The following is a 25,857-nucleotide window of genomic DNA, read 5'->3' on the forward strand; positions in this document are numbered from 1 at the left end:
CAATACAAACGAAATGCCCTAAGCACACAAGTGGCCTATTCTGTCTTACAATTTGATATGGAAAACCATCTGGTTTTGACGCGACCTTGTACAGTCGGCATCAATCATGAATCATTTCAAAACAGCTGTTGAAAATGTGTTGGAAAAATTCGAAAATGTTCGTAAATGCTTATGTTTATGTTTATTTCGAGAAAACAATGTAATTTTCAGTTACAATGTTATAGCAAAAAAGCCTAAAGCCGATTTTTTAACTTCTGTAGTTTTCAATTTGGGTAGGTACTTAATTAGAAATGTGTCAATTTCTGGCATTATGTTTATAGACTTTCAGATTTTCACAATTCATCAGTGGTCATTGTTTATGACATTTGATTTTTCTGAATTTCAGAAACAGAACTTTTCTCAACAAATTGAGATGAAAACCAGATCAAATGGCAAACAGAACCAGCCCTAAGCACACAGGTGGCGCTTGATTTCGGATAAGCCCCATAATTCCCATAAACTTGATTAAGCCCGGTTTTAAATTCAACATTCGGGTAATGAAACTTTCTTATCAACGGCCTCCTAAGGCCTCCGGTTTGAGTTATGGCCGCCGCTTGTTTAGACTCTCCAACGGTTTAAACTTTGCCTGCCCTTAATTAACTTTTTAATGTACATTTTAGTACCTAAAAGTTCACTTGCGAAATAATCTTATCTATGGTACATATTTTTTTCCATTGCCGTAACCTTAGACAACTTTATAACGTACCTACATTTTAGTATCTAAAAGTTTACTTTCAAATAATCTTATCTATGGCATACATTTTTTTTATTCTCCTGCAAAGAATAATGTTTCATGATTACATAATCGCATTAATGTGCTCTAAGAGATTAGACAGGATCCCAAAGTTAATATAATCAAAAGTTTGTGTAATGAATGCAAGTGTTATTTCATGGTAGATAGCGAAATAACAGACAATTTGTCACCCCGCGCACTGTCAAAGGGTGGATCCGTCTGCCAATCCACCCGTGGGTAATTTAAACCTTTGTCTGTGGTGTTGTGATCGGAAAACTTAACTTGTAATCTCTATGGTTGCGCTTACGCTTTACTGTTGCGCTCTTTACGCTTCTTACACCCTGGTACCGACCGGAAACAATTACATGTGTAAAAAAACCTATTTGTGAGTAATTATGTTTTAACTAATTAACGAAGGCATCTATTAGTAACCTAAAAAGTACTTGCCAGAGTGAATCACCTAATAAAATTGTTATAAACTTTATAAAACCAAGGATGCTCCAATTAAAATTGACTATCAAATCCGAGCACACGAACTAGTGTAGTACTACATGTAATAAACGAATACTTACCACTTCCAAAATGATAATTAGGATTTTAACGACCAAGAATGTGTGCTTAGGCGTTTGATGTGTTTCATAATTATTCTCTTGTAAACCGGAATCGAGATGCGAGAGATAAAAACAACATTACCGCTAGTTAATGAACGCCCCTATATTTCAGTTCTAAGAAGATGATAACCGGCACAGAGATAAAAAACAAAATGGCGAATCAGGAAAATGTCACACAGCGCCGACCGCATCACTATGCAAATATACTTCTTAATTACTCGAAATATCTTTACTACGATCTGTAGTAGATCGTTTACTTATTCTTTTGAAACAATTATGTTAATGCCCGCCGCCGAGAGGCAATAATTTACAATTAAAGACGCGTTCAGTAATGGCGGAATGAACTAGCGGCGTAATGGGTGCGTTCCAAGTTGTCACGGGAGACATCATAATCTGCACAGAGCTACGGGCAACAGACGCGTGCAACTTTGCTTATAAATTCAGCTGCGCCTGTTGTAACGCAATCATACGTAGGTATTAGACGGGACGCTCAAATTAATACAACGGGGGCGGCGGAACACCTGCGCCTCGCCTTGTTTCTTTCCTACAAAATTAACTCGGCGTAGTTGCCAACAATGGAGACTCCGCTCCGCCCGACAAACTTTTGCACTGTTATTTTTTCTTACTGCGGTGGCTATATTTCAAACTGTCATACTTAATCTTTTTATCAAAGTTTGTTAAACACCACAAGAAGTGCACACGTCTCATCTAATTATGCTCGGAATTCCCATCCGCGGTAATCGCTCCTATTTTGTATGTAAAGCAATGAGTAATGTGATTTGAATCTTGTGGGTGACATTAATTTTTAGCAAACGACAGGTCGTTATTAAAATCGCTGAGCAAATTATTAATTAAACCGGTTTATTCAGCGTTTCGCAATTCGTACAATACCAGGAGTGCAGCGGGGCCTAGGAGCGAATAATTTATATTTAATTTAAACAAGACGACATTGGTATTCGGAATACGAGTGCGTAATTAAAATTCCAGTCGTGGTGGCGCTGCCCCGCGCCGCCCGCGCGCCCCCCGCGCCCCGGCAGCGACAGTTTTCGCGCCAATTTTCACGCCCGAAAATTAATTGTGACAGGAAGACGCGAGGCCGCGTCTGCTGCGTTCCGTTACTGCACAGACGTACGCACATTGACGCACAGACTGCAAACAAACCTGGCTGCAAACCAATAAAGTCATGCTCACATTTTTACACGTCTGTATTCCCAGACGTAAACGTCATCGACTTCACACGAGCTACATGACGCCATAAAAATGTTCAAACTTTACACGTTTCTAAGCGCAACTGATTTATAGACGACGATTACTTAAACGCCATCACCTGTCACACGGAACTGGTTGGCAATCGCTTCTTATAATGGAGATGAGGCTCGGTATTTTTGTCGTTAAAACCTTATAAAATAGTAAAACAATTAATAAGTGTCAAGATTAACATTTAATTAAATATTCGGCAATAAAATTGTCATAATAAGCCATCCGGTCGCAGCTCCGATCGCATTAGACTTATCTACATAAAGAGCCGCAGCGGCGATCCGTTCGAAGTTTTTTATTTACTTTTAAGTATATATATTTAATATATCACCTTATCAGACAAGCGTGAAACGGAAAGCCAAACTTAATATAAGGTGCAGAGAAAAGTAGTTTATATAAATAAAGATTATTAAAAAAAACCCCAAGCGTATTATACAACTAATTTATTTAATATACATACATGACATCCCAATGGATGTGAATCGCGAATCAAGTCGATTCACCCGCTCCGATCAACGCGGCTCCATTCATACGTTCTGAAATCAAATCGGTTTTCTTTTATAAGTCGTTATGGCGGATTTCACGCTGGCCGGTAACAATTGTCCGATCTGTGCTGGTATCTCGAGCCCAGAGACACATTCGTTACGTCCGCTAAGGGCCTCTAATGGCGCGCCTGAACCCGACCGGCCCTTAAAATTTTAACCATCCTTTTATTTATAGTCGCTTTTGTCTCGCGCGATACAGCTATCGAGCGGAGAAATCTATTCGTTATGATTTCGAGCTCGCTTTCCGCGCTCGTTTTCAAATTATAAAGGAAAACAAGTGCATTCCAATTTCATTTCAGTCACGTTCCGATTTTAGAAAAAGAACCGTTCGAACTTCAGTTCCACGTTTAAAATTCATCGGTGTATTTCAGTTTTGTTTTTAAAAGTAAAAGTGAGTTCCATTTTCATTTCAGTTTAATTACTTGTTTAATAAATCGTTTGGAAATTGTCGTAAATCTGTGAGTCGTTTAAAAAGCTTAATTGCCATATGATTTATGTCGTCGACAGGGTTGTCAGCCGCTATCGCCGCATCTCGCGTCACCGACGACGGTCATTAGTCTAGTTTGCTGATGCCGGTGAATGCTATATTTCACCAGCAATTAGAACGCCCAAGGAGACACACGTTAATAAACATGTTACATCTAAATCTACCAGAAATAAGGAATTGGGCAACTGTCCCGCACATCATAAGGTCTGGATATTGCAATAAATAAATCATATGTTATTCCGTAATCTGTCGTGCTTCAAAGACGGGTGATTAGTAATAATTAAAATAAACTATTTATCTGGTGTCGTCGTCACCGGCTCCATTAAAATAATGTATGTTTTAAAACGGCGTCGGCGTCATGATATCGCGCGATACAACTGAGAGCGTCTTCGATCACCTTGTTTATCTGAAGCATTCTTACCAAGGGACGTTATAAATTACTTACTTTCTTACTTAGGGTTGCCGTTTTCTACACATAAAATATCCCACTTTATTTAACTCCATCAGCCTCGAACAATACATTCAAATTCAAACACATGGATTGTAGAAAAACGTATATAAGAAAGTTTCACATGCAAATGTAAAAAAACTAAAGCTTTCTATGCAAATAGCGGTGTACATTCCGCTTACCGGACACGAAAGGTTTATAATAACTTTTTAACCAAGCGCTACTATAAAGTTGAAACGCAATTTCCCAAGATTACTAAGTAATGCAAATACACATCGCATGTGAACGACATCGTTAAATCCAAAGCAAAGATTCACACTAGGAACGCGGTACAATCAACCGCCTTATCTCGTCCGGGCGAAAAACAAAAAACGCGCGCTTCGGCATTGTTAGTTTCGATTGCGACATGGCGATTACGCTACGCGCACCGCTAATTCCCGTGTGGCTTACACGCGAGGACGCCATTACAAAATAAAAAAAATAACATTAAAAAAAAACAGATAAAGATATCCGTTGTCTATGTCAGGTGGCCAATTTTGATCCCGTGTCGTTAAAGTGACAAATGGAACGCGGCCCAGTGTGAGCTTCGCGCCTTCCTTTCTCAATTTATTTGGATTTGGGACACGATTAAGTGCATTTGCATTTTACAATTGTAACCAGTAAGGGCAGTATGTTTTTCAAAATAGTATTTATTAGGGTTTCGTACCAAAAAGATACAAAAGGAACCCTTATGGTGCGACTCTGTCCATCTGTCAGTCTGTCACATTCCTAAATATCTCGAGAACTACTTATGTTTTCAATACGATTTTACTGGTATTCGAGTCTGTTAAAAATCTTGAAAAAGGCAAAAAAGACATAAGATCTTTCTTAGAAATTCAACAGTTATTCTGACACTAAGACAACTTTTAAAATATCCTACATACTTAAAACCTAAAACTTTTCAATATAATTTTACCGAAAATGGCATTTAAATCATTTTTTTTTTTTGATGACGACATGATATTACATTCATACCACTGAATAAAGATGTGAAACACGCAATGAGAGGTGTGAGAATGCCATAACATCAAATCATAGGCCAAGTCATAACATAACGAATATCATACATATGTCGACAACTGCATTGCAATCCATCACAGCAAATTAGTTCTCAGGCCCACCACCAGGCGGCGCCAGCGCCTTCATTAGCGGTTGCATCTAAATCTAATCAGAGACGGCTTAATAATAAATACTGGTAATCTACGAAGTCTTCACTATAGTTACTTATACAACGTGTTATTTTGATTTCTTTTATTTCAACAAAGCTAACTGGTACCTATATCGCTTTTTTTCATTCGAATATTGGGGTTAAGTAAATGTCAAAATTTCATAGAAAAAGTCAAGGGACATTAAAAAGAACACCTTGTACCGACGGGACTGCCAAAATTGCTGCCTTTCACTAGGCTTAGCTACTTTATAAATTGGGTATGACTAATATATCTGCTGTACTGTAAGCTGCTAAATTTCATAGACAAATTATGAACAAATTCATTAATAATTTCGCCATTATTATTTATCGTATGGCATTTTATATCTACATGTCACTGCATAACACATTTAAAAATTAAACCTAGAAGTCTTAAAATAGTCCACGGCTTTCCCATTTCCCATTTCGCCATGCACTTTTGCAACTCACTGTGCAAGAACTTTATAAGAAGTTCCATTTACGCGATGAAAATTTGTTCATTCCTACCTCGTCTCTGATCTAATTAAATCAAATTACTACGAAAATTAGCTCAATTTCGCTCGCAACAGTTGCGCCGTAAATATCACGCACCTCAACCCTTCTGATAGGAAATAAAATCGCCCTGCACGTCACCAATCAACGCAATATGGTGCCGGGTCGACCTATTACTGCTATTGCATGTTGTGAGTTCGACCCTGTCTTCGAGGGCCGCGAAACTGTCGGTGTTGCCAGAGTTGCCAGCTATCCCGGTTTTCTGGGTTATTTAAGAAACAATTCCACGCGAGTCTAAAGAAACTAGACGAAGTTACGTTTTAAAATCGCTCTGCACGTGAACAATCAACGCAATATGGCGCCCGGTCGACCTATTACTGCCAATGCCATTGCATGTTGTGAGTTCTACCCTGTCTGAGGGCCGCGAAACTGTCGATGTTGCCGGATTAGCCAGATAGCCCGGTTCTCTGAGCTGCAATTCCGTTCCTGATGAGTTTCAAATAGACCCCTCCCGCCGCCTAGGTAACGCTTTTAAAACTAATTGAGTGCAATCGCCTCACATCATAAAAAAACGGTTTTGCGATAACGTTTTTTTTTTAAATCTAATACATACATACAATCACGCCTGTATTCCACAAAGGCGTAGACACAGCACATGAAACTACTCAAGATTCAGTGCCACTCTTGACAGCTAAGGGGTTGAGTTGACAGAAAACGAAATCATGACATTGCTGTGACAGGTTTCCAGCCTCTCGCCTACGTCATAATTTTACCCATATCCCACAGTCGACTTCATCAACACTCGGGAAGAAAAGGGTCAAACCTCAGTAAAACACCAAAATTCGTTATTACCAAATTCGCGTTTCTACAGCCCAATTTAAAGATTTTCTATTACGTTAACTAGCAACACTGATCGTCGAGGTCTAGGGTTCCGTCGACTCCGTGGCCCCGGCGTCGCCATCTGCGACTGTAAGATATTTACTGCCGGTTTATGCCGCCCTAGTACCTAATTAGGCAAGCGTTAATTTGTTACACGCCAGGTTGGATTAATTTCCATGTCTCTATGGATAATAAAGTGCTAAGTTATTTGTTTTAGACAAACTTTGACATGTAGTTCTGGAGTAATAGTAACACATAAAATCACTTGCACCGATAGCATGGTCGCGCGATAAACGATAAAACATCAGGCTGTCCCTATCTCACTTACAAATAGTGCGAAAGGGCCGGCCAGGGGCCCGTTTCTCGAAAGGTACAAGCCTTGTATTACAAGTGTGTTTCCATGACAACCCATACGATTTGACAGTTCGCGCACTTGTAATACAAGGCTTGTACCTTTCGAGAAACGGGCCCCTGGTGTTATATCATTTATCGCGCGACCATGATTGCCTGCCTGATAATATCAATTAAGTTGTTGGTTAAAATTTAGTTTTAAAATTGTGTAAGTGCCTATTCTTGAAAACTATAGGACATAAGTAAACATCAAAAAGACAAATCACAAAAAAAAAATATAACGTACCTATGTAATATATGTGTATTGTAAAAACCGTTACTTAATACCGTTACTCTTAACGTTTATCGTTTCGTTATTCAACGTATTTCAGACAATCTTTTCCATGTATATATTTCTTATCGACACAAACACTAGTCCAGTCAACAACACAGCTGTGAATACAAAGTGCCAAAAATATGTATACTGAACTATATTTCCCGTAGTTTAATACATATTGGCACTTTGTCTGTATTCCTAGCTGTTTTTTTAATATTATAAATGGGCGTACTCTTTGCGACAGACTAGCCAAAGGCCTACGAAGGAGTGCGCTCGCCCAGAAGATGCCTGTTCACTCTTGATTGTACCTAACAGAGTAACAATTCAACACAGAAGGCAAAAATCGCCCCCATATATAACCAACCGGGAAATACTTCATTTTAAGTCCAAGGCTCCTTAATCCGGGCGCGTAATTACCGGGAGCAATATATCGCCGTTCCGGCCCCGACCTCCGGGGGTCTCATCACTCGAAATGAGTTACGGAGCACATGTTACTCTGTTAATTGTTGGACGCAACTGATTTCGAGTTTTATTCTAATAACTAGGGGGAGAACGGAACTGTGGTTGGTCATTTTGTTTTGAAGGAAATTGACATTTTGTCACAGTATAGTATTCGACTTCAGTATCCAGAAGTAGTATACATCTCGTAGTCACTCGAAATGAGTTACGGAGCACATGTTAGTACGTTTTCACATTATCCGATCCCGATATCGGATCGATATCCCATACATTACAGCCGCCATTTTGGATTTTTTCCATTGAATTTCTTCCGACATCCGATATCGGATCGTATAATGTGAAAACTGCTTTACTCTGTTCATTGTTGGGACGCAACTGATTTCGAGTTTTATTCTAATAACTTGGAGAACTCAGTGGCTGGTCATTTTGTTTTGAAGGAAATTGACATTTTGTCACAGTATAAACAATAGAACTATTCGACTTCAGTATCCAGAAGTAGTCGTAGTCATCTCGTAGTCACTCGAAATAGTTACGGAGCACATGTTACTCTGTTAATTGTTGGACGCAACTGATTTCGAGTTTTATTCTAATAACTTTGGGGAGTACTCGGAACTGTATAAAACTGTAAAAACTTCACCTATCCACAAATATTTGTAGGTATCTCGTAGTCAGTAGTTTTTATGCGTATAAATAAAGAACCTTTTCTGATAGGTATTTGCATGGAAATATGTGTTATGAGTATGTTTTTGACAATGGACAATTACCTTTGTGTACAAGTAACTGCGAGTGCTAAATCTGGCAAAATATAGTTAAATCAATGTTTTTTTTATGGCTACATGTTCCATTTTCCAGGATCTACTAAAATCATACGTATACTTACAAAACAGAAATAAATACCGTCATAACAATTTATAGCGTGGCTTTATCAAAACTAATAAGAATAATTGTCAGCGAAGGTTTGTATGGAATAACGAAGTCCCAAGGCGTTATCCTAACAATCCTTATACCGTCCTTTACTTGTGATCCCTTGGTTATACTATTTCATAGACTACCTCCTCTAGATGCAACACAAATGTTACTATAAAGACCGCTCTTCAGATAACTGACCGCGAGGTCGTTACTAATTAATGCCTGCTCTTTACGATGACGGCATAACAACAGCGGACATTCACAAAATTTTAATTATTTCCATACATTTCATACGATAGGCAGACAAGGCGAAAATATAAGTTTCCTAGTTGGCTATGGAACCCTAAAAGGCGGCAAACTTGAAAATATAGAGCTCACCGGCCAATTGTCTTCATAAAACTCTTTTTTATATAATTTATGATATAATTTAGTTGTATCTAAGTACTTATTTAGTTTGTAAAATTATATTATGCCAAAATTCTATGGTGCCAAACCTAGTTAGTACCTAACTAAAATGAAATATCGCGCTCTTGTTTATGTTGCTGTGCCACTGCAAAGATGTTTAAGCCATCATTCTAACATTTTATGCAAGGATCAAAATCACTTCACTCCGATCGCCACTCGACTGTCTGAAGGTTGTCTGGAAGAGGCGGCTGTTTTAGCGATAAGACAGCCTGTTGTTACCTACTACACACTTTGTATCTGTTTTCAATTATGTATTCTATTTTTGTAGTGTGCATTTTATTATCATTATTAAATCTGATAAACACTGACGCTGACCGCTGACCACCACAAATCATTCCACACACTCCATCTATCGCACACGATCTCTGCCCCCGGTTATAGTATTTACTGGTCGCACCTATAATTGCCTGATTTGAGGCCGTTTCTATGCGGCGCCCGACCGTTGGATTTCATGAAAAATATTTATTGTCCACCAAGGGACGTATGGATTAGATGAATTTGTACGTGATATCGTTTCACTGGCCTTTTGTTTTCTTCTCGAGTTTTCGTGACGTGAGATATTTGACAAATTTTGGGAAAATTTTAGTGTGGTGTTTTGTTATGTGGACTTACCGACTGAGATGTAAATATTTCTGACATTTTATATGACATATATGTATATCTTGCTTAGATTGAGTTGTTTTAATGTCATATCGCTTCATATAAAAACGTGTCAAAGCAACTCGACCCAAGTCATGTCACGGATCACGTTACATTACGAAATGTAAAATGTATGTCACTCCAAAATACCGATACCAGTACCGATTCCCATTTCTAAACAGTTCATTTAATTATGGAATGACAATATTGACAATTGTTTTCCGGGAACATATCAAAATAGGTACGTACTTTTTTCAGTAACTGAGACCAAAGCCATAAACACTGAATCAGTATATCAACTACATCAGCAGATATCCGGATATCAAAACGCGATCTGTCCGTCTGTCCGGACTGGCTTTACTCGATCCCACGAACATTTGTACCGATCCACTGAACCAATCATCAACCTTACACTTAAGACATAAGGGTTACCTGTAGTCCGTCAAGTGCAGAATTATTCACCCTTTTGACGGACCGAGATTCCTATAGAAACGGTAACAAATCTGAGAGATTCCGCAGCTTTGTCTCTCCCATTGTGTATTCTACGCCACGATATTCATTTACAAGTTGTTTTGGATATAAATTACATTTCCTGGATTCAATAAATTGGGAGTTTGAAAAAGCTAAATGCAAACTCGGTTTGGCACAAAACTCAAAACAGTTTAGCCGCAAAACATATCATGTAAAGCGTTGTGTTTGCTTGTATACAAACCGCATACATAATCAACTATTAAAATTAGCTATAGGAGTGGGTGACTCATAATGAGTAATTAAGGATCCATAAGAAGGAACCCTTGATAAAAAACGACTTTATCAGTGTCGCCCTAAATTCCAAAAACACTTTCTTCACGACATGTCACTCGGCAACGTTATTCCAGAAAACACTAGTTATAACGTTATTAAGTATTGTTTAAAAAAATGCGTCGGTTAAAAAGAACAGCCGCAACGTTATATACCAAGCCCAGACCCCGTAGCCGAATGGCATTTCTCCGACGCGAAACGAAAACGAAACGCCGCGAAAGGTAGTCTGTCTCTGTCGCGCCAATACGCAAGAGCGATAGAGATAGATATCTACGAGCATTTCGTTTCGTGAGCGTTTGTGCGATTCGGCTACGTACCCAGTTTATACCAGTTGGTCCGAGGCAAACGCTCGGTAAGGTGAGGTAACACGTATAAACTAAAGCAGTTTGGCGTCACGGGCACGCCAGGAAAAACAACTTGGTAATAATGAGTTATGGGGACCCGCGGGGTGACGTAGTTGTGCTCGTAATTAGGACCACTTGTATTTTGTTTACATTCTGCCGAATAACTTATATTGTGTACGTATGTGATAGTAAGGGAATACGTAGTGTATTACGTAAAGATATTTTCAGGAACAGGGTGATTTCATAAATAATAAACTTGTACATAATAAGCTGTATACACTAGCAGGGAAATTCAATGAATCTTCGTTATGTTGTATGCCCACTTATTGATATTTTTTATAAGCTATCTTACAAAAGTTCCTTACAAAGACGTAGTACATGCCTTATGCATGGTTGAAGAACTATCACAATTTGTTTAAGATTGTCCCCTCATATTTATGTAGGAGGAGTAGGAAAACTTTCAAGCTCTCAGACATTTTGATTAATTCCACTATTTTCCATTACCCAGCCCCAATCTCTGTATTCCTTAAGAAGATTCCAAGGATCCTTAATATTAGCGTCAATTTATCAATCTTTAGATACCAGGCGCGCAGCGACGAGCGAAGTAAGGGCGAGTGACCGAGGGCTATCTCTGGGCGGCTTTATGAAAACTAATGCCTTCATTTGGCGGCGGCCACCGGCGATAAGCTATGTCACCCTGGTCCCCGGGATTACGAATTCGGGATTTGCCCGGAGTCCCGGAGATAAAAACTTTCAGGTCCGGTCGTGTTTGTAATTTAAATGATTTGAATTGGGCGTTAAGAACATTAAGCAATACCGTTGCACGTTAGGGAACACCGTTGCCCGTTTGAGATTAGTCAGAACGTATAAAATTTACATTTATGAGATCAATGATTATTGATTAAGTTATCTGTAGTAAAACCAGAATCGGAGTGGTTTTATTGACAATTCGTAATCGGATGGGAAGATAAAAACAAACACGGTTTAAAAAGAAAAACTCAATCTACGGAGACTAGCTCAGGTGAGGTATAGCTCCCCGAGGAGCGCGGGGCGCGGCGACTCGCAAGGAATTAAAGCTTAATTAGGGAAAAACGGAATTTATTGCTTAGGTAATACCTCACTTTCGCCCACCTGCCCTCTGTTTACTCACCCAAGCGGCCGAACGGTGAAAACCCGTAAGTAATGTCTACGAAAAACGGTACATGCACTACACTATTGTTTGTTTGAAAGGGGGCGTGCAATAATTACATTTGGAGCGACAGCCTTAATTCAACCTTTGTTAGCCTTGCGCAATAAACCTAACGCTCCACGTGACACATTCTTCAAGAAACAATAAATTTTAAATTACTCGCTCCCTCGACTGAGAATTAACGGAATTCCTCAGCCCCTGCTCGTTATTTAATTTGCCTTCAGGTAATTAAAATCCAAAAACTTAGTCGAAATTAAATTTTATTCTTCGCTGAGCGAAGGCGTTGCGATGCGAGCGCGGCGGACGTGTCCCAGGAACCAAATTGCCTTTTTAACTTTTCCTATTTAGGAAAAGCCAAGGAAATCTCACAATAATAATAATGGGTCTACGCGACGCGTGGAGTAATGGCGACATATTCGAGGGTGTCGTATTTGACACTGTAATGCTTAAATCTCATTACAATTAGTAGCATTTGCATAGAAAACAGATGTATCATGACGCATGTGCACGAGTGCATCGGACAATGCAGCTATGACCATTTGACACCCTGGCTTTAAACCCCCCGGCAAAATTAACAAATCCAGATCTGTTATGATTTATGTGCCCTGGTTATCGGGGGTCGGCCATTATGTTTCAAATAAAATAATAATATACAAATGTAAATTCTGTGTTGCGTTTGTAGATCTGTTATTTCATTTTGTAGTCGTTCTTTATGGGTGGTGTATCTATGAGATAAAAGGGATTAAAATTAAATTGCTGGTCGCTGTTTTCGGAACAATGAGGAGTATTCAAACCTCGCATTAATATTGTTTGACGAGCGATATTCATCAAACACGCGCCATTTCTCCCATTAGTATAGATAGATGTATACCTATGTTTTTTTATTATTGTAAAAGAACTGGCCAGGCAACGGTAGACTTAGCTGTGCACTATAAACGTACGCAAGCCAATATTCTGTTCGACAATCAATTGTTGCCTCTATGGGAACCTAAATTATTTTTAATATAAAGCAAATTTCATCCAGCTCCATCGATGTATGTATAATCAAAAAATCCAGTCAAAACAAAAGCCGAAATTAAAACAAAGCACGATTTAACAGATCCCAACCGTCGTAAAACCTACATCCGTCGAACAACGCCATTATTCGAGACCTACGCGTAATGCTTACGCCATTTTGAATTCGCACTACACATGGCGAAAGGGTGCAGGGATGGTATTCCGTACACTTTAAACAGATCGCTCCAAGCCTCCGTTTCTCCAATGTAAATGAAGCTCAACGATCATACTATATTTTACAGATCGTACAGTCATGTTATACTGGTTTTTAGTAGTATTCTAGTCTTATGTTGTATGGAATATAATTCCAGGCCCCGGATGAAGAGTTAATGAACTAATCTCGATATTAACAAAACATTAGTCGCATCGGCGTGTTCCGCTCTAAGTAATTACGAGGGGATAGTGGCCCTTCTGCTGTCCATTTCGTTACAAAGTTTAAATTGGAGATAATTTCTAATGTTTATTACGAGGTATCGCTTTGGGTTTCCGAGTTTTCTTGCCTTTATTGTAATGCAATATGACGCCGTTCATGTATATTCTATCAGAATTCTATCGTTTGCTATTTATTTATTCTTGCATTTCTGTTTTTCAAGTTTATAGCTACTGGTGTGCTATGCTAACCGGTTTAAACTCGGAACTGAATAATTTTTAAATAGAAAATTCTAGTTTGTTACATTTTGGATTCTAAAGAAATAAAATAAATAATAATTGATTGGTCGAATAGTATTTACCTAGAGATCTATAATTATCTTCTAAAACCAGTTTTATAAAATTAGGTACTTACAGTGTTGTAGACATTTATCTGCAATACTAGAAACTACTAAATATTGACTTATACAATACATACCTGTTTGAATTCTCATCAATCACAACGTAATTACAATAATTACGTGAAAAACTAATCGAATCACAAAGCAATCGCAGAAATATCTGGGAACTCGTGCAAAATTCATAATGACAGTTAATTTGGAAATGCACCCGCCCGGGGTCGAGCGGATTACTTATTCAGCAGACACGGAACATATTGCACTGATAATTGATTACTATACACTCATGATTCACTTATGATGCTCTTTCTGCACCAATAGTATTTAAACTTTGGGTAGTCTTTGTCAGTATTACTGAAGTATTATTGATCGATATTGTAACTATTGGGCTGGGTAATGAATGAGTTCAAACATGTTCTCATGCTTATATGAAGTGCGGTTGTAAAATATTTTCGTGATGTTAACCGTTATTTTACAAATAACGTTATTTTTACCATATTCATGTGCAATATATTAACTGTTTTTCTCTCTTGTTTCAGGTTCATCAACGCGAGACGTAGGATAGTGCAGCCAATGATAGACCAATCAAATAGAGCAGGTAACATTTTTCTTGTACATCTATTAGCTTTAAACTAGGTTACAATTTAAAATGTACCACAATGCTTCTCAGGAATAAGGGGTGGCACGTTTGACCCTTTCCAAAGGCAATAATTCCAATCCCCCATCAATAGCCATTACGTTCGCGTTTGAAATTGGAAGCCGCACGTTCGAAAACGACTTTGAAGTCGAAAATTGAGTTTGCTGACCACAGAGAGGTTCATACAGTATGCAGTCGCATGCACCTGAGTAAGTCCCGCGGGGCCGGCCGTCTTGCCCGGCTTTTAGCGCTGACCGCCGCCGAGTTATGCCCTCCTGTGCCCGGCTCAGCTGCGCACTTCAAATAATGACTAGATTAAACAAAATAAGTGTATGTAGCTCGCCTTGCTAGTCTCGCTACCTACACCGCGGCTACAAAAATAAAAGAAAATAAAACAAGAACGGGCTCAATTTATGACGAGAACCTTTTATAACCGTCGCTACCCACAATACGGAATGGAATTACAAACGGCCAATTCTATTTTTACTTTGTAATGGTCGCGCACTCCATAGAATGTTCGGGACAAAAATTCTACCCGGGAAAAAAAGGACATCGCAGAAAAAGGGCTTACTCTTGCGAACGCCGGGAACGCAAGAAGGGTAAAAAAGAATAATGTCCGAATTCGTTGACCCGTCCCGGGCGATCCATCACTCGCCCCTCCGGCGACTATCGCCGATGTATGCTCGCTCGGTACCTTTATCTAGATGTGTGGATGTATTCGAGGGCCTATTCGGGATTACAGATCTTTCTCCCTTTTTGTCTGCCTGTAATTTCGTGAATCGCATCGTCTTTTAATTCGTAGTGCACGTTTTCAATAAGCCGAGCGGAACGGGGAGTGATGAGAGAGCAACACAATTTAATCCTTGCGAAAAGCTCAATAAACGATCGGTCGGAAATACGCGATGGCCGCGCTCGAACGAATTGTAATTTACAGGCCGGCTCGGTAATGGCGTCGCATCAGAGAGCAATTTATGCCCTTATAATAAATTCATTAGCCAACGCCGTTCCGCTGAAACACGGGGCCTGTCCGCGCGCCACCCGGTAGGCACCCGTCGGACCGCTCGCCACGCGCCTACCGGCTCCTATTAATAAACCAACGGCCACCACCTACCTTCTCGCTCAAGATGAGTCTCAGACAATACATTATTGACATATGGCGGCGTAAACAAAAAGCGATTGATTGAGACATCGCGCTCGGGCGGCGCACGCAGCGCGAATAATAAACGCGCTCGCCGAATAATATAGTGATTGGAAAAGCGCCTTTTGGCTTGACCACAGGAAATGCGGTAGCCATTTTCTTTAGTCCATTGCCAAAACAATTTTCCATCTATCCTTCCACCCTCCGGTTTTTCCATTTTCGGTCGTCGGCAAACTTGGCGGCGGCCACATCCGCCGACGGGGAAATTTAGAATTCGCCTCTGTTTTATGTCTACGCCTGTTTTAAAGTGCATCGCCGCCAGAATTCTGATGCCTCGGTACATTAGACAATTGGATCGTTACGTTAATCTAGCTGTATTGCATTGTCCAGCGGCTTCGCCAAGGATTATCGTCTTAAATCATAGTTTCCTGGTGCGGGGCTGCGGGCTCCTCGGGGGCTCCGTTATTGCTTCCTGTTGTCCCCAGCGCAGGAACTACGGTTTACCGGTTCAATGTCTCCGTATCGACCACTTCCAATACTGCTGCGTCGCTAAAAACTTCCCTTGACAATGAAATTTGCGAGCTCAGTACGACTGACAACTTTTTTCCTAGTCATAACAATCGATCACATCGAGAAAAACAATGTGTCATTAAGGTATCAAAGAGCTGAGATATCTAGCGCACAAGGAAAACGAAAGACAAAAACTTATCAGACTAAAAGGTCTCCAAAAAACGGTGATATTTGATCTGAGGGTAGCTATGGGTTGACATCGATCGTGTTTGTGCCGAACTCTTGAGCCAATGGCGCGTGCCACCATAAAGACCCCACGAGGATTGCGGAAATCGCCGTCTATAATGGACGAACACCATTACTTTACGATTGATAATCCCCACGAAATATCGCAATCGGAAGACATAACAGTTTTGTGGTAAAATTGAGCGAATTCCTACGATTCCGAATGACAATCGGGACGTTTTTTTGTTTTGCATCCTTGTCGCTGAGTTTAAATTGGGCTATTGAAAGTTTGCGACGGAATGGCTCTCGTCTTCCTGTTCGAATAAAAATGTCTTTCGCAGTCACTGTAACAATTCATTCGTGCTGTAACTAAATGCAAATATGTTTGCCAATAATACGACTTATCTACGAACATGGTTGCAATCCCGTTCGGTATCCCTTTTTATTACGGACTGAAGCCAAAGAAAACCCTTATGAATATCAATAACATGAAAAATATAATAAAATACCATATTAGAACTCAATTTTAAATTTATCTGGAAATACAGCAATTAAAAAAAAACAGACCTTTCTTCCTGTCCCGGGTCCTGGAAACTTGTTTTGTTTTTGAATTAGGAATCTTTTCTTATTCAATAAAAGTTCAAAATTTTTGGAACGTGTACAAAAAATTATATACGAAGACTGAAGAGGATATACGGCCATAACCGCTTGTAGTAACAATTAGGGCCACTCGCACCAACGAAAATGTAGGGTTAACCCACCATTTTATATGGAATTTGACAGTTGACAGCCCACTAACCCTGAGATAAGTTGTTGGTGCAAGTGGGCCTTAATTGATTAATTTTTATACCACTTCGGTGATACTTAGTTCAAACTGATCCCATACTCGAAATCTATGTATACTTGCATCTCCAGGTGTATCTCAAATCTCCAAACACGGTTTTCTCTAATTTGTACAATAAGTCCTTACTTAGTGAGTCCTAAGTACCAGGGCCTCATAACCCACCAAGACTACGCACAGCCAGCCTAATTAACCGTCCAGTGTTCTACCCCGCAGTGTTCCCGCACGCCGGGCCCAGCGGCGCCTACAGCCCCGAGGCCACCATGGGCTACATGATGGACGGCCAGCAGATGATGCACAGGCCCCCCACAGACCCCGCGTTTCACCATGGCTACGCGCAATACCCAGCCGAGTATTACGGTCACCATCTCTAATACGAGCAACTTTGTACATGTAAGTATCAGACAGCTTACAGCCTAAGACTATGGGGTACATGATGGGAGGTAAAATGATACACAGGTCCTCTAAAGACTTGATGTTTCACCATGGCTACGCGAAAAATGTAACGAAATGTATTTTCGATGTTCTGAAGGATGCTTAGATTTGATCTTCACTATCTCAAGGGCCCCTGAGGCACCTCTTTATGAGTTATTCTAAAGACCATCCAAGATTTTGGTATTAATGATGACGAATTGTTAATGCATACCAATACTTAATTCAGGACATATGCTATGGCTCGTTTACACTAGTATAGTAAAGAGTCAAGTACCACTAATTATACTTTATTGGACTTGCCACACCTACTTATAAAACCAATTTACTGCGATATGTAAGCGCTTTCTAAACAAGTCCTTATCAAGTTTAATTGCCCAAGAATCCTTAGATTCATAACAATTACTTGTAATTTATTATGAAGAATGATTTTGACTTATCATTATCACTACCAAGATTCTGTATTAATTTAGATTTAGATTTCAATACAATACAATACAATCTTTATTACAATAAGAGTTTTTAATGATTCACGGTTATTTTCATTAGACTTATATTGACCGGGATATAGACCGTGATTACCTTTTTGATCATCGAGTGTGAATGCGACCAGTGGTAACGCTGAAAGTGAACGCAGCCGACGCGCGCGAAGGAGGGTAGATCGCGCGCTGTCTATGCAACTTTAACATCCACCCGCCTTCGTCAGTTTTCCGTGATCATGATGCATGCAACTGCGTCGAAATATCGGGAGCTCGACAAAAATCAAAAAGGTAATCACGGTCTATATCCCGGTCAATATAAGTCTAATCTTTATTACACACCTCACATAGTTTACAAGTAATGCACTACGAACAACATGTTACATGTCAAAGTTATGTTTAATTATGTGTAATTTACTTTATAATTTGTTCCAGACATGAATAGAACTGGCACAGCTCGGCCTTCGGCGGAGGCCGGGCGCGAGGCCGAGGCCCCGCCCGAGGCCCCGCGCGACCTCATGTGATACGCGGCGCGCACGTGACGCCCACGGCACGCGCACGACACGCTCACGTCACGCACGCGTGACGACACTAGGAGAACGGATGCTACGTGTACATAAAGCGAAAACATTTTTGTAATATTTGAAACAGTATACGATCTCCTAAATTAAGATTTAAAGTCAACTTTAATGTTTAAATAAATGTAAAATAACGCGAAGTGACAACGTGGACGCTATACGGTGCAATCACCTAATATAAATACAACGGTTTTATCACTCGGAGCATAGATCGATGAATGTAACAATAAAATGGTTTGATAGTTATCGTATAAATATTTATAGCTAATTGTGTATTGTTATTACGTAAATATAAATAATTGATTAGTTGTAAGTTGTAATGTAACTATCACTGGAAGTACTGGGTCGAGGAGGACGAATGATAATAGAAATGGTACTTTTGTAAAGGCGTTATGTATGTAATAAATAGATTATTTATAATTTCAACACCCACCCTGTGTGTAGACTGGGATATGCGAGTTTGACACTACATGGCGCGTTTAGACGTATCAAGTAACTCGACCGATGACTTGCGCGCCGGCTCGTGCATGCCAGTCGCTACACAGGCTCCCTCCCGCAGGTTACTGTGTAACTTGTAGTCGCGCCGGCGTTGCGTCTGTTACCATCCGATTATTTATTCATCGCGCTCAGTCCTACTTCTAGTAACGTCAATTTCTCCAAGTAAATTTTAATTGCGAACGAAACTTTTCGTGATTTTGCGTTACAGGTTGAATACATATCTTTGATATATATACCTATCTATATACTATTGTGATGATATTGTGGTTCGGGTATGATTGTTTCACCTTGCCTTGGTGTTCATTAATGTAGCACAATTTGTAACCGATGTATACGATGACAAAAATATATTTTACGATGTTGAACAAAGAGATTTTACGTCTATTTTGTCTTGTAGCGGATACCTGACATATTATGCCTTCACCAGACCAAGGGGTCATCGAATAAAACGCAAAGGCTCTTGAACGATCGAGAACTATCTTGAAATATAAATTTACGCGTTCCTAAAATTATGACCCGATAAAATTGGTATTTATGTAATTAAAGATACAGTTTACCAGCTTGATAAAACATCTTAATACATTTTGGGAACAGAGAAACCAATATACTCAAAATAAAGTAAAATGTATGGTTAAAAGATGACAAAGTTCCACACAAATACATACATCAAAATGGTGGACTGTATTTTTCTGTGTGACCTCGACTGATACGAGAGCTTCTCATAGGTTACTATACGTTCCGTTTTAACATAATTTATTAATTTTGAACCTATTCTTGTGATTTCAAAGATTTTAGTCACGTCAGAGAACAATTCACATATTAAATTCAGAAATATTCATCTAGCAAATAACAAATTGATATAATAAAGTAATAAATAACTTGTTACTTGCTACTTGACATCTATTTTACACGGGACTCGAATAAAAAACCACTATTGCCAAACGTGTACCGAGTGTAATCTTCCCAAGCGTAGTTTACACGAGTTTAGTACCATACCTTATATTTCAAACATTATTTATACGAACCGATTCAACTTTAATAGTACTAAACCCGTGTAAAACTACAGGGAATTATTATTTATCTGTAATTTAAGCCTTCTGATTGACTAAAATCGTATAATATCAAACGGAACAATCACGTAACGATGAGAACACTAAGTAATGCTCGCATTACAGCCTTATGCATGTATACGAACGGGATAACGTCAAATTGGTCCTGGCCGTGGTAACTGTAGGATTAGTTATCCGGAGACAGCTTTATACCTAGGGTAATACCAGACTTGTGGGGAAGTGTCTTACCAATCATAGAAAAATACTTGAGCCCCAATTTATAACGAGTGTCATAAAAATAAAAACTCGAATATCTGAAAGTAGAACTTTAGACACATTATATAAAAGTTGTGAAATAACATTATGCACATTCATTCGGTATATCATGTCGTATGAAAATATAATAAATATACTCGCAAATTGTAAGAAAAAAATATCAGATTTCTACAACTAGTGTCAACTCACCAACTAGCCTCGTGTAAACGCATTATGAAATGGGATAGTAGTTATTTTTCTTAATTGGTATGACACTTTTAGATAAGACAGTGTGGTTTCGCTGAGGTTGTATGGATAGTCCTAATTCTACCGGTTACTTGTAACTTACAATTATTGAACTATAAAGAGAGAGACTCAGTAGTCGTAGTATTCTTCTAAATTAGATATGCTCAACTAACTAATATTTTTCACCACTATCATGTGGTGTCTTACATAAAGTTTGTATGTATCTTGTATATTATTATTATGCTGTAAAGTCAAAACGGGTAAATATGGCTGTGGGATAAGTGTGACTGGCCATCACATTGGGGCCTGTTCAACTTTTGCAACTTCATACATTTATCACTAAACGCACACAGCCGCACTTGCCCGTATTGGTATTATTGAAAAGGGCAAGTATGGTCTTTGGGCCAGTAACTAGAAGCCAGTAGCTCGCCTCAGTCAACCCACACTGTCTCGTCTCATTTAGTAAAGGGTTTGTTAACTTTTGTAAATATATCATCAAATAAATTACACGTCATGTCTTTTTGTATTATATTTTCTGTCAGTCAACTTCAGTATTAAATATTCGGTATCTTTTGCAATCTGCCTTTGTTGATATTGCCCTATTATTATTATTGTTGTGTGTAATATATTTTTATTAAGAGAAAAATCTTAAATAATAGTTGTTAGATATTAATGTATTAATTGGAGAATTTTATTTTGATTTTTCTCTTTATTATATATGTATATGTACATTATACATATTGATTTGAAAGTCATCAAGTTATTGTAAATATAGTAATAAAGAGAGCATTGTCTGTCGTCGATTCAATTATTATAAAACGGTTCGAGAAAAAGTTAATTATATATTTGTATTGTATAATTTCGGTGAGGCACACGTTATATGAATATAAATATACATGATAGAACTGGTTTATATAATGTATGGCAGCTGACGGGCGGACTGACGGACAGTGTCGGCATTATGAATGCTACCAATTGTGTAAAAAATATTAAAACCTTAAAAAAAGTGACTTTGTTTCATTTTTATAGTGCTAATAGACGGGCGTACGGGACCGATACCTTAACCCAGTCAGCATATCTTCGCTATCACCTATAGCTACGTTCTTTAACATACAGCGATGCACTTTCCACTTAACCCAGGCTTCAGACCCTGCTAAGGTTGCGTCCGGTCTCTTCTTCTTCTTCCTCGTTCCCTCAATGCTGAGGATCGCGACCACAAGTAGCGTGTCTCCATTGAACGCGGTCATAGGCCATGTGGACTGCACGGTATAGGCTGCCGCCAGTCGTTGCGTCCGGTACACCCGTCTATATATTATGTGTTTTTACTTACTTTAAAAGTAACATAAGGCCCGATTCATTGGTCAAGTCGCATCACAAGACGCATCAAAGTATAAAACAGAAAACAATGAACACATAAATTATTGGTGGGTAATTATATGTCTACGTGTCTGTTACTTATCTAATGCGTGCTGAACTGTAATCGTCACTGGCACTGGACCATGTCGTACCTATCTCATATGGTAAAGCCTGACCAGGAATATAATTATGATTATTGTCAAGAGAACGTTGTTGTTATCTTCTCACGTATGCAGGGCAGTTCAGTATACTACAAAATAGTTCTAATGAAATTGAATATGTATATAACTATTGACTACGCAACATGGTGCATAATTATATTTCTCGTCATGTTTTATATCTATTGGGTAGAGTAAATTTGCTGTAAAAAACCAAATACACAGACAAATCGCCTGATAAAAAGCGATTGCAGACTAGAGCTTTCCCTTCGTATTTCTACGGAAACGTACAACCGTGTCTTGTTATTTCAGTCAGTCTCAGTACACGACGTATTACGCTGACGCTGACGCTGTCTGAACTAGCATAACAAAGACGACTGTTTCCGGGAAAATACGAAGGAAAATCTTTTCGCACTAAGCACATCTGTACCGACGAACGTGGACACCTAAGCGTAGTAACTAATAGCCAGGATTCGTTTGATATAAAAGTACATCAGATGTTCGGTGGGAAAATGATTAGGTAAGTATCGAATCTTCCATAAAAAACACATGAAGTAAATAAAGTAAATGTCAAACTAATTACAACTATAACATATAAGCATCCATACAAATCATGATATAACCAGAATTGACGTAATATGCAAATTACTTTAACATACATAGATTTTTCTAATTATCTATGATTTTACTAAACAAATGGCAGACTGGAAACGCTCACTTATTAAAAGAACTGACAAATGTTACAGTAAATGCTACCTATTAATTTTCAAAAGTTTAAAAGAAGTTTTTAAATTGCAAATAGTATATTTCAAAAATCAATATATTTTGTCACAAGGTCGAAAATGTTGAAACACAGAACTGTTTACAGTTCAGTTTACACTGTTTAGCCAAGAAGCGACACCTCAAGTCTCACTCGTTTTTAATTTCTTAATTTTCGCACTTGCATCGTAATGTAGGTACTAGTAGGCCTCTTCAGTTACGGATGCGTAGTATGAGAATTGTCAATCAACCTATTCAAATTGTATACCTAAATAAATAACGGGGGACATCTTACACACCTAGCCCCAAACTAAGCAAAGCTTGTACTGTGAGTACTAGGGGACAATATACATAGATAAATCCACGACTCAGGAACAAATTCTGTACTCTTCACACAAATAAATGCCTTTACTGGGATTCGAACCCAGGACCGCGGCTTAGCAGGCAGGGTCACTACCGACCAGGCCCGACCAGTCGCCATTTACTTTATAACTTCTCATTTCCTCTTACGTCGCTTGTTTTTAACAAATAGCTATCCATTGCATCTAGAATCTCTAGATCCAATTACAGTAAGAAGTAACTTCGGATACGTTCTCACTTCTCACAAACACCGGGTACTTAGTTTGGCGAGACGAAACTGGGTCATCCAAAATATCTAGAAATTCTACATGTTGACATTTATTGATGGATAGGGTTCTCTACTTTACTACATCTGTAGTCACGACAACGTATTTAAATTTAAACGCATAGAGGCCCTACCTGCTACTGCTACTGTGCGGTTCGAATCCCGGTAAGGGTATTTACTTATTTGTGTTATGAGCACTATTCCTGAGTCATGGATGTTTTCTATGTATTTAAGTATTTGTATATTATATATATCGTTGTCTGAGTACCTGCAACACAGGCCTTCTTGAGCTTACCGTGGGGCTCAGTCAATCTGTGTAGGAATTAGGAATGTCTTATAATATTTATTTATTTTAAGTAGAACTACTTAAATAAACGATAAATCATTATTATGTATAATTATTACTTATCAGATGTATTTGCTTTTCGTACGAATACTGCTGCCTCTCCGAATACAATAGACAATTTAGTATAGTTCAAGCTCCAAAAAATATTTGCCTAATTTTTAAAGGGGTGGAAAAGGGGATGATATCTACTTCTTAATTCATATACTAATCAACCGAGATAGGGTACAGACATAAGAACATACATACATTTATACACTCACGCTTATTTTACTAAAAGGAGTAGTGCCTAAACACGATGGAAAACAAGTAAGTTTATAATTACATTACATACACAATATCTAAAACTCAGGAAAAGGCTATTTAAATGTACTATTCTGAATTCAAATCTTCATTTTAATCAAAGACATTACCAGGGAGCGTACTTTTCATGCCGATGACATTAATCTGACGTCACGCTCCGTATAGGGTGATCCCGAAATAGTTTTATTGTAAATTATTAATCATTAGTCGTCAATCATTTTAATCGTGTACAAATTACTTCAAATACAGTAGTCCATGTGGCATAAATAATACCTACTTGAAATGTGAATAAAATTATTTGATTTGTTTTTATAAAAAAAATTAATTAAATAGTATTGTTGACAATACATAACAATAAATGCATAGAAAAGAGAATTCCTCTCTAACGTAAAGCACACCATCCTTCTTGCATTCATTACCACGCAAAGAAATTCATAACTTAAAATGATTGATGACTAATGATTAATAATTTACAATAAAACAATTTGTGATCACCCTATATGGAGCGTGACGTCAAATTGATGTCATCGGCACGAAAAGTACGCTCCCTGGACATTACAAACTTTATTTGATACACAATTTCATTCATGCAAACTTTCATTCAATCCCATATTAAAAACAATACATCTATCACACATACCAGGGCCACATAAATCTATACGTTCATCTGGAGCTATGTCAATTTGGCGTTTCTTTCGAGTCGGCGAGAGGGGGGTGAAGGGAGGGGGCTAAGGTTGACAAATGGTCCGCTCGGAGCATCCGCGAGCGATACAATCGGTGCGTTGCTTACTGTGCTCCGTTGTAGGAAAAAAACAGGGTTGGCGATGTGCGAGTTCTTTGAATAACGGCATTTCATCATTTCATTCATTCATCAATCATTTAAATAATACATTATTATTTTGACCCAATTTTTCACTTTCATTTTAGGTAGCCACTATGATTAGATAAATTCGGTATCTTTATCTAAAATGACGACATGTGTGATTCAGGCTGCATTATTTTAACCTAAATACATTACACTTATATAATTATCACCTAAAATTTTACCATTTACTCGTTATTACATAAAAAAAGATGCCGACGAATTGATAACCTAATCCTATTCTTAAAGTCTGTTAAAAAGGTATGCACTGCAATAAATTTGATATTTTTGGAATACAATGGATACAACAATAGGTACATATATACAATCACTATGAAATGAAACGTGAGTGCGATTATAATAGCTTACAATGTTGAAATAAAACAAAACCGACCACAAACAACACTTTACAAAAAAAAAGGGTTGTAAAAATGGAAAAATTAAACATGACATATTATTAAATTAAAACGGGACTTAATCGCGTAAAACTTATGTTTATATTTAATTAAGTCCCGTTTTAATTTAATAATATGAGTGAAGATCGTGTTGGT

General features: G+C 38.4%; 1 protein-coding gene across 3 annotated transcripts in view; it reads left to right on the forward strand.

Moving 5' to 3' along the window:
* Nucleotides 1–21,907, forward strand: part of LOC125233001 (homeobox protein homothorax) — a 430,647-nt gene extending 408,740 nt beyond the window's left edge. For 2 of the 3 annotated variants that reach the window (XM_048138864.1, XM_048138865.1), the window contains 3 exons: nucleotides 14,552–14,610; nucleotides 17,565–17,756; nucleotides 18,710–21,907. In XM_048138864.1, the coding sequence (XP_047994821.1) occupies nucleotides 14,552–14,610; nucleotides 17,565–17,737 (232 nt within the window). In that variant the 3' untranslated portion in view covers nucleotides 17,738–17,756; nucleotides 18,710–21,907. The remainder of the gene's footprint in view (nucleotides 1–14,551; nucleotides 14,611–17,564; nucleotides 17,757–18,709) is intronic. The other variant, XM_048138867.1, reaches the window with a different exon arrangement.
* Nucleotides 21,908–25,857: the final 3,950 nt, after the last annotated feature.

The sequence above is a fragment of the Leguminivora glycinivorella genome, chromosome 13 (assembly GCF_023078275.1).
Source record: "Leguminivora glycinivorella isolate SPB_JAAS2020 chromosome 13, LegGlyc_1.1, whole genome shotgun sequence".
Taxonomy (NCBI): Eukaryota; Metazoa; Arthropoda; class Insecta; order Lepidoptera; family Tortricidae; genus Leguminivora; species Leguminivora glycinivorella.